The sequence below is a fragment of the Anarhichas minor genome, unplaced genomic scaffold (genome assembly GCF_050575085.1).
Source record: "Anarhichas minor isolate MPS153535 unplaced genomic scaffold, ASM5057508v1 ptg000007l, whole genome shotgun sequence".
Classification (NCBI taxonomy): Eukaryota; Metazoa; Chordata; class Actinopteri; order Perciformes; family Anarhichadidae; genus Anarhichas; species Anarhichas minor.
In genome coordinates, this window is record NW_027466453.1 from 13680005 (window position 1) to 13689977 (window position 9973).

At 44.1% G+C, this 9973-nt stretch overlaps 1 protein-coding gene across 2 annotated transcripts; it reads left to right on the forward strand.

Annotated features, from left to right (window-relative positions):
* The first annotated feature begins 511 nt into the window (after positions 1 to 511).
* On the forward strand, positions 512 to 9973 carry tfap4 (transcription factor AP-4 (activating enhancer binding protein 4)). Of its 2 annotated transcripts, none has more exons than XM_076085963.1 (7): positions 512 to 897; positions 4079 to 4244; positions 4337 to 4435; positions 4552 to 4722; positions 4843 to 4992; positions 6655 to 6822; positions 6933 to 9973. In XM_076085963.1, the coding sequence occupies exons 1-7, from the start codon at positions 809 to 811 to the stop codon at positions 7089 to 7091; spliced, it is 1002 nt and encodes a 333-aa protein (XP_075942078.1). In that variant the 5' UTR covers positions 512 to 808; the 3' UTR covers positions 7092 to 9973. The 2 variants fall into 2 exon arrangements, with proteins under 2 accessions (XP_075942078.1, XP_075942079.1); XM_076085964.1 differs by lacking the exon at positions 512 to 897 and adding an exon at positions 1464 to 3839.

Consider the following 9973-nt stretch of genomic DNA (forward strand, 5'->3'; position numbering starts at 1 on the left):
CCCGCTCTTTATTTACTATATCAATGTCACAGTGCAATCTACATTTAGGTTATTGTTATTGTCATTATTATATTAGGTTTGGTTTGTTTTTGGTTCATAATTATACCTGTCAACTTCATTTTAAGGAATGCTCTAAATGTTTATGGGTTGAAGGCGCTCGTAGTATTAATTTCACTGAAACCATAAAAGGGGGAAACATATTTGTGATTGATAATCACCGACTGTAGGATTCGTGCATTGCTGTAACTCAACACTGTACCGCACATTTAATCATGAATTAGCAGCCAGTGTTTCGCAGACATCCATATTAAAGGCATATAATCCCCCTTTAACCCTCACGTGTGCGTTTCCTTGATGGTGTATTTATGCGCTAAATAGTCCTTTTGTTTACATGCAGTCCCCCGTCTCTGCGGAAGGAGGCTTTTGGAAGCGAGTGTGACTCTTACCAGCTGTTTCCCGCCTTGAAAGCCATCCGATCAGCTGCATACACACACACACACACACACACACACACGCACACGGTCATGCAGAGGGAGAAAGCAGAGGGGAGGGAGAAAGAGAGAGAGAGAGGTAGAGCGCCACACACAACGAGGGAACCCCATCAGCTGGAAGTCGAGTAACATTACAACTCTCAGCAGCCTGAAACTACATTACACAGACCAGGGATCTATACGTTCTCTCAGGATTTAACCCGCGTCGGATCACGGGATTTCTGCTCCATAACGTCAGAATTTGTCTTTTATTCTACGGAGACTGTTTGCTGTTTTTTTTTTAAGGAGGTGGGGGGGCAAACTGGCGAGAGGAGAGCATGGAGTATTTCATGGTACCAGCTCAGAAGGTGCCCTCCTTGCAACACTTCAGGAAAACGGAGAAAGAAGTGATTGGAGGTCTTTGTAGGTGTGTATACCTGTGTTTCAACCAGCACGCCGCGTGCATTATTCATCTGTTTTGGGGAGAAGACGCACTTGGCCGACTGCGCTGAGGCAACATGCTTGATCTGATCTGTTATTGTGTACACGACCCACTCACGGGGGAGCTGCGGGCATTAATTACCACCAAACACTTGTATTTATTTGCGTCTGAGCAAGTGGGGGACCCGTCTCACACCTCGGCATCCGCCACGGGATGTTGATTCGCGCATTTTGTTGCGAAATCGGCGTATTTTGTAGCGAACAAACACAAACCACGTGGTTCCGTGCACACCACGTTACTACTCCGCTATAGAGCGCACCTCTGCTCTATTTATCCTCAAATTACCCCCCAGTGTCACCCATAGGTGCTGTGATTCGCGTAAGAACCGGAATGATTGTGCGAGCGAGTGTTATTCGGTGTGAGGGGGGTCTAGTTTTGCCGCACACGCCGTGCAGATCGCCGATTCTTGCTCAGAGCGAGCTGAAGTTATTGTGGGTAGTGCGGCCATGCTTGTGGCTTGAGCTAAAAGTGATGGGGGGGGGGGGGGGGGTTGTCTGGTGTCTGTTCCCCGTTAATGGCGCCGTTTTTCGTTTATTTCCAACGTGAAAATGTACAACCGCTGTGAAAATCGCCCCCATCTGAGGTAGCGGTAGTTTTTGCGGGTGTTTCCGCGCGTCTCGTTCGCTCATTCGAGTCGCCTCCACTGCGTCTTTTCATCCCGCACCTCTGCCATGCTGCCTGCCGCATTGTTATAATGGCGGAGGACACGGGAAGTCTGCTTGGAAGCACGGAGGTGGCGTCGGGCACTGTGATGAGGAAGAAGGGGGTTTATTTGACCGTTTTACGCGTAAACGTATTTCCTTCGGCGTGCCCGCTAAAAGGGTCACTTAGCGTGCGCGGGGAGGCAGGGGAATTAAAAGTGGTGTTATTAATAAGGGGGTGTGTATGTCGCGGAAGGCCTTTCGATACGTCCGCAGCCCTGTTTGAAGAGGGAGGCGGAGGGATCTGTTGCTGGTGGCTGTTGGTAGTGACGCAGGCGTTGTGGGAGATGTAGTCCCTTTTAACATGTTTCTTTTAATCATTCCTCATTGTTAGTCTGCGGAGAATTGCTACACAACGAGGAAAATCTACCCCCATTTAACCCGGAGTGTCATAAATGTATTTCGTTGACTTAAAATGACTGGAAAACGACACAAAGTGTTGTGCGTCTTGATTACGTTAAGCTGCAGAGCCTCTATTTACATCTCTTGTATCTTCAGCTGTGTCACTAGTATAATAGCTAAGAAAAGATAATATCTAACTGCTGGCAATTTAGTTTCAGCCCAACAGCTAATGGTTAATTGAATTGTTGATTTAGATGTAGGTTTAATTTTTGGACTATAAAATGTCAGAAAATATTGGGGAAATTACTATTTTCTAGAGCCTATAATGTCAGAAAATATCTTGTGTTGTTGACCAACACTCCAAAAATATAATTTCCTACGAGGACATTGTAATATATAAGGCACTAGAACCATCACGTTTGGCTAATTTGCTTGAAAAAATGACATATGTATTGATTATCAATATACTTTCGGAATAATCAGATTTGTTTTGATCGGTTCAGTTTTGTTTAGCTACCTGGCAGGTAAACTCCTGGTTTAATAAGCTTTGATCCGCTCTAATTGTGTCCCAGACTGTTCCTCTGTAGTGGTTTGCGTGATATGGTAAAGTCTAGTTTTGGTCATGTTTTGGCAGTGGATGTGTTTGCTGGATATGCCGCTGCAATGTTGGTGTGTGTGTGTGTGTGTGTGACTGCGTGTGCACACACTCCTTTTCACGTCTGTGGCTGCACAATTGTTTCCAGTGTTTGCACTGGGGCAGCTGAGTCAGTACAGATAAGAGCTTGGCGAGAGAGAGGGTCCCAGAGATACTAAGCTGGATACAGAGTATGTTAGAGGAAGTTGGCTTAAAATTTCCCCTCAACTGAATTGCAGCATATTGTGTCTTTTCACCACAGCTTTAGGGGGGGGGTGGGTGGGTATTAGCAGGCTCAGTGCGACTCTAATTACATCTCAACTGGAGTTATAAGCAATGGTGCAACTTTAATGATGCTTTTTTTTTTTTTTTACCACGTGGGGTGCTTGTAAGGTGTCTTGAGAAACATCAGTACTGCTTCAGTGGCAGGAAACATTTACACTCTCTTTCAAAAGCATAACTTTGGGTTGCATTGCATACATTATTAATGTGTGACTTTAACACCTGTTAAGAAATGTCATGGGCTGAGAAGAGCAGCGCCAATCAGTGTCTGCACAAGAACACATGCAGGGAATGATGCTTACGTGTTGTTTTAGGGTTAAAAAATAGTTTCATTAACGATGCCCATCTGCATTTAACCCGGGATTGCAACATGTATGATGTTATAGATTCTTGAATGTTTGCTTATTGTCCACGCAGGAAAAAAGTAATTGATAGACATAAAAAACAAATGACGTCTAAACACCTCTGTAATAGCAGGAATGTGTTTTGCATTTCTTGGTGCATTCTACTGAGATATTAAGGGCTCTGTGAATTAAAATACAACAGTAATGTGCCTTTCAAAGATCATAAGACATCAAATAATGACAGTAAAAGACGCCGGCAGAAATACTAATATTGGCCGTGGCCTCAACAGATGACGTCACAGGGCCAGACGTGTTGCGTTAGACAGGACTGCGATCACAGGAATACTGTATTCATGTCCATATACGTAGCTATGATGGGAAAACATCGATCCAAGAAGCTCATCCACTGTAAAAAGTGGGAGTAGAAATAGGCAGATTGTGATCATTTGGGTTTCCAAAAAAGAATATCGCAACAAAAATGAAGGTAGCTGGAAGTTGTTTGGCCATCAGCCGGGATGGGTCCAATGGAAGTAGACTGACCTGTGAATGGATGTCAGTCAACAAGTTAGTATTCGTTATAAATGTGTTATTGGTAATGTTTTGGTTTTATTTTATTGAAAAATTGACTTTTTGGTAAAAAAAAAATGGTTGTATAACATTTTGTATGGTTCTAGCCCGTGCTGTCTTTGGATTAGGGTTAAAGTTCACTCTGTAAGGGTGATGCTGCTGAAAATGTTTTATTTTCTCCATTTGTCCAACTAACTGCTTTCTTCCCCCTTTCCTCCCCCTTTCCTCCCCCCTAGTCTGGCCAACATTCCTCTGACCCCAGAAACAGCCCGGGACCAGGAGAGGCGAATTCGCCGAGAGATCGCCAACAGCAACGAGCGTCGGCGTATGCAGAGCATCAATTCTGGATTCCAGTCACTTAAAACACTCATCCCACACAGCGACGGAGAGAAGCTCAGTAAGGTGAGTCACGAGAGAGGTCTGAACCAGTTAAAGGGGGCCACACGCACCTTCACGACAGACCTGTCACAGCCTTCCTCTTCTCTTTTCCCCAGGCTGCCATCCTGCAACAGACGGCAGAGTACATTTTTACTTTGGAGCAGGAGAAGACGCGCCTATTGCAGCAGAACAGTCAGCTCAAACGAATCATACAAGTAAGGCATCGCCGTGCGAAACCTGGAAAGGCTTTACCGGGATTTTCTGTCCGTCAGGATCATCGGTTTAAGTGTTCATCTGAAACGGATATCAAATTTCTGTTTGCTCTCCCTAGGAGTTAAGTGGTTCCTCCCCTAAGAGGAGGCGTGCAGAGGAGAAAGACGAAGGGATTGGCTCACCAGACATCCTGGAGGAGGAGAAGACTGAGGACTTGAGGAGGGAGATGATTGAGTTAAGGCAGCAGCTGGAGAAAGAGCGCTCAGTCAGGATGATGCTGGAGGATCAGGTAAAAGGAACAACCCACGACATGTAACGCAGTTTCGGACAATCCTAAAAGTCTGTGTCCAGAGAGATGCAGTGACTAACATGGTTTTGAACCTTCATCTCCTGCTCTGTTGCGTGTCAGATGCGTTCCCTGGATGACCAGTTGTACCCAGAGCAACTGAAGGCGATCAGCCAGCAGGCCCAGGAGCACCAGACCCAAACACAGAGCCTTGTCCGTCTGCAGCAGAACAAGCAGCTGGAGAGGGACCTTACTCCAGCCCACAGCCCGCAGGTTGGAAACGTTTGCATACGAGTGTGACTCGCACATAAACTGTTGGGTCCTTTTTGAGAATTTTGCTGATAAATTTCACTTTTTGTAATCGGTTAACTTCCTTAAGTCTGATGTACGAAATCCAGAGTACACATTTCATGCTTAAAGGGCCAGTGTGTAGCATTAAGGGGGATCTATGAGAAGAAATGGGACAAAGTATTATATTAAAAAGCATGTTTTTACTTTATAGATTCTGTGTCCAACATTTAGAGATTTTTTTTTAAACAATCATCGTTGCAGACAAACTATTTTCAGCCCAGTATATTTTTAAAAACAGTGTTTTAGGCTCTTTACCCTAAATTCATCTGGCAGCTGGCACCAAAACTCCCCTCCTCCCTTCTGTGTGTAGCTGAAAAAGTTTATAGACTTCTTTGAGTCGATCACGTTGAAGCATATTGCTTTTTAAAACACTTACACACAGACACGTGAACTAATCTCACAGCGTACTGTAGATCCCACCATGTCCAGAGTTGGACTCATTTACAGCGCGTCAAAGGAGCAGCTTACACAGCTTCCTGCCCTGACAGCCACAGTATCCTGTTTCGTCAGACTAACCCTAACTGAACACGATGCCAAATCAATTGGAGTGTGCTGTCTGCCCAGCCACTACTTGTGGCAGCTGGGTGCTGGTAATGAAAGATGATTGATCGACTCGGCATGAGACACTCTGTGACTCACCAAGCAGATCTGAGCCATATGGCCTCAAATCAATATCACCGTGAATTATTGACAAAATGACCTCAGTAACGAGGAATTACTGGAAATAAAACGACTCAAATATATCGTGTTTTTTGTTACAATCATGGCTCCATAACAACTAAAAGCTTGATCTGCTCTAATATCACATTTTAACTTTTCTGTATTATTGGAAAGGAAACTCATAAACATATTATAATATATGCATCAAATCTTCAATCAATAACAATAAAGGGAAATTGACAAAAACGTCAACAAAAGCTTCTCTTACTAACTTTTTCTGGAGCTTTCAAGTGCATCTCTAGTTATTGGATGTTTTTAAGTTATAAAAATAGTTGACATTGATTTATTTTTCTGTTCAAATGTCAATAATTAATAGAAACAGAGGCAGGTTTTAATGAACATTTAAATTGCGAGTTGTTCAGCGGCAGATTGGGCGGCCTGACGGATCCGTTAATGGGAGCTTAATCATTTGCACCAATATGGGCTTGTGTGCTGCTTTTAGCTGAAGCTCGGGTTGATCTAAAGCACCGCGATCTGAGCACCCCCGACTTTCACCACTTCAGAAAAAAACTAACTAGCTCCCCACTAAGTTTTGTTGTTAGAGGCAGCCTTAAAACACTCGCGTGAAACATCCCAAACACAAGTACAGGACACCATTTAGGTTGATGAGTGATTCCTAACATCTGGCCTGGTTATTATTCAATATGCCGACAGCTGTATTCCCAATTTTGTGTGTAATATAGTGCCTGCGTATGTGCACAGTTTAAGCATGTTTGTATTTATATATATTTATGGTAGTTTCCGCAGGTTTAAGTGTTCTCTCCATTTAACGTTACTCTACGATACTACTTGACCGTTACAATATGTTATCACAGTGTAGTGGTGACACGAGAATATTGTGTAATAATGCCTCCTTTCCACCAGGTGATGGCCCCGGCTACCCCCCCTGCACCTACACACCATGCCACAGTAATCGTCCCTGCGCCTGTGCAACCCGCCCCACCCCATCATGTCACCGTGGTCACCATGGGCCCGACATCGGTTATCAATACGGCGTCCACATCTCGACACAACCTGGACACCATCGTTCAAGTAAGGGCAGGAGTAGACTTGTGAACCGTTTTTAAGGTTGGATCGGTTTTCCACATCTGAACACCAGAGGGTGCTGTCGTCACTGACATCGCTTATCCTCTTGTCTCCAGGCGATCCAGCACATCGAGGGCACCCAGAGGAAGGCTTGTGTCGGCGAGGAGGAGAAGCGGAGGGCGGTCATTGTCACTTCAGGTCGCGTCCTCTCCGACGCGGCGGGCTCAGACACGGCCTCAAACAGCGACGGGCCCGACGACTACTCATTGCCCTGAGTTCATCCCTGACGTCTCACACGCCGTACACTTACACACACACACACTTACACGCAAAAGGCCCAGGCAGACCGGGGCTACAGGAGGCTTCAAACCCACAGCACTCTAGTTCAGTGGACATTAATAGGGCTGGTAGACAGATTGAAGCACTCCTTTTTGTTTTTTCTTTCTTTTCAGTACAGTCTTACGTGTTTTGTTGTGATAGGCAGCCCAAATAGGTTTACACTCGTACATGCAGTCTCCTCTGCGTCTGTTTTCTGCTTATCTTAAACTCCCCTGCTCTTTCACACACACACACACACAAACTCATTCCTCTCCATTAATCTAGAGAGGTTATTAGAGTACCTACTTCACTGACTGATCTATAACGATCCGTCATACTGGACAGTAGAGTGTCTGCTAAACATCACCATTAATCGCCCGGACTGTTCTCTTTATTCGGCCCTGAAGAGATGTGACTGATCCACGAAACCAGAGACACAGAGCCCAGCAGTGTGGCGTCATCACCACCCAACACCGGAGCGTTTTTGTTTAAGATAAACATCCTTTAAACCTCCTCCTCTGAGCTGTTTGGACAGACACTGTGAGCCAACGAGACTGTTTCAAAGTTCCACCTTTTTAGACTTCTGGATGAAAGAATATGCTGTTTTACTCGTGTGAAGTCTACTTTTCCATGTTTTGTTTCTTTAAAGCTCCCTTATCCAGCAACTTAAAGTGATTGTACTGGAGGTAAAAAACAGCACAACATCAATGGGGATTTAAAAGCTGTTTTTATGGCTGACTGGTGCTCACAACAAAATTAAGCTAAGGTTGGGGGGAGAAAGTGCGCTTACAGGTTTATAGCTGTATTCTTTTTTTATTTTTTTTGTTTGTTTTGTTGCCATTTTTTACTGGGCTGGGTTCCCGGTAATCCCACATATGTATTAGGCATGTTCTTCTTTTTACTCATGGCCTGACAAAAAATATCAGTGCTTTGACATGTCCTGACAACGTCCCCTCTTGAATTTAAAAGCACATAGCTTGTTAAAATAAGCTAATCTGTGGGGACTTTTGAGTGATTTCCACTGGTGTGTGTGTGTGTGTGTCCGTGTCCCATTTCGCGTTTTGAATCAGCAGGGCTTAGCGGTGTCCCAGACTCTGGCAGTCTGCGACAGCACAGCTTTTGCCTTGACGTTGAGGCAGGCGCATATGTGCACACAACATACGTACAAATATGACTAATATACAATCACTTGTTTGCGCAATCGTAAAGCCCGTTACAGTGTAGCTTCTTGTCCAACTGTTGGGACATCTATCAAAGCAGACTATACTTAAAATACAAGGAAAGTGCCCGGTGAAATTGTTTGAATGTGCCATGGAGGTGACTGGGTTGGCCACACATGCTCTATGCATTTGTCCCTTTTTGCGTGCTTTTTGTCTAGTGTACCATGCTATTGACACGTTTCTGCTTAGACCATACTTTAAATGTTTTTGCCTGGAACTGTTGGTTGACAGACGGACATAAAGACTTGTAGAGAGAGGCAGCAGCTTGCCTTACTAAGAGCCCGTGGGTGCAGGGAGGCACTGTGAAGCCAGCCTTAACACAGCCTGAGAGATGTACCTGAACACTTGATCTGGGCTGGTTGGTGGCCACTGGAATCCCTCTGGTTTCCCCCTCGCCCTTCCAAACAGGCTTGTAAACACCCGAGTGTATTCGAGCATATATCCCCGGGTATTTTGTCTATTTTTCTATGTTTTATTATGTTTGCCACAAACATAAATAGGTTTCTGGTGTGTACTAATGCATTCAAGCTCTCTCTGATATTCCAAAATGCATCCAGTACTGACTCTTGGTTAGATTCACATGTAGATTTGCAACCGTCGGCCCCTTCATGTGCACTATTAAAGCCAGAGCTGTGGTTAAAAAAAGAAATTCCACAATGAAATGTTGACATTCCATAAAATGTTACAAATTCTTCCACGTCAGGTTGAAGTGAAACCTGGTCTATTTTGATATTAGTCACATTTAGCGCTTTACACACATTACTGCTATTATATGATTGCATTTAGGGACAGCGTCATCATTAGAGTCCTCTGCATAGATGGAGCTTTGAACTGCTGGACAGATAACGTGTTCGATTGAACGCAATCTCATCTATCATGATTTATGTCATGGAATTGCCCTTTAAAGAAATATTGATGTCAGCTGCACTGAAATGAGTGACACATCTGTCGAATTAAATCATGGGACATTTGTCCCAGTACTTATCACTAGAGGCAGGGGATTCCTGGATATTGAAAATGTGTTTTGCAAGCTCTGCTTTTGTAGAGCCCTGTGCTTTTTCTCTCTTGAGTATCTGCATTTGATAGTTTTTCTGCTGAATCCCAGACCTGTTTTTGTTCCATCTGTGTTTTGTGTGTTAGGAAACGTTACGTGAACATATCGACTTGTCAGATGAGTAGGGTGGGCCTGGGGATCATTAACTAGGGTCATGATTACAAAGCACTTACTGTACTATACTGGAGTCCGCCTCTTTCGTTTGTATAAAGAGGCGTCTCCTCAGCTGAAGCTCTTTAGGTAATGAGTAATAGCCGCACAGCTGTGTATCCCCCCTTTTCCTCCAACATCTTGTCCTGTTTGCGCCTCTCATCTTTTTTTTATTTTTGGAAAACCTTTTATGCTAACTTTGTTTATCAATTGTCAATATCTCTCGTGTCCCTTCACATTTCGCTCCCTCCTCTTGTCTTATCTGTAACTTTTTGTTTTGTTAGACCTGTGCATATGGTTGTCAAGAAGCTATTTTGTGTCTTTTTTGTTTTTGTTTTTAAGAGAAATGTTTTGGGGATAAAGAGGCTTGTGCCTTTGTAAAGACAGAATAATAAAGTTTGTACTTTGTTTTTTA

What these genes read in the sequence shown, in the direction of transcription:
- tfap4 (XM_076085963.1), top strand. Translation starts at nt 809, where the DNA reads ATGGAGTATTTCATGGTACCAGCTCAGAAGGTGCCCTCCTTGCAACAC. An exon ending in ACGGAGAGAAGCTCAGTAAG is followed by an intron (nt 4,245 to 4,336) that starts GTGAGTCACGAG and finishes TCTTTTCCCCAG; the next exon opens with GCTGCCATCCTGCAACAGAC. An exon ending in GGATGATGCTGGAGGATCAG is followed by an intron (nt 4,723 to 4,842) that starts GTAAAAGGAACA and finishes GTTGCGTGTCAG; the next exon opens with ATGCGTTCCCTGGATGACCA.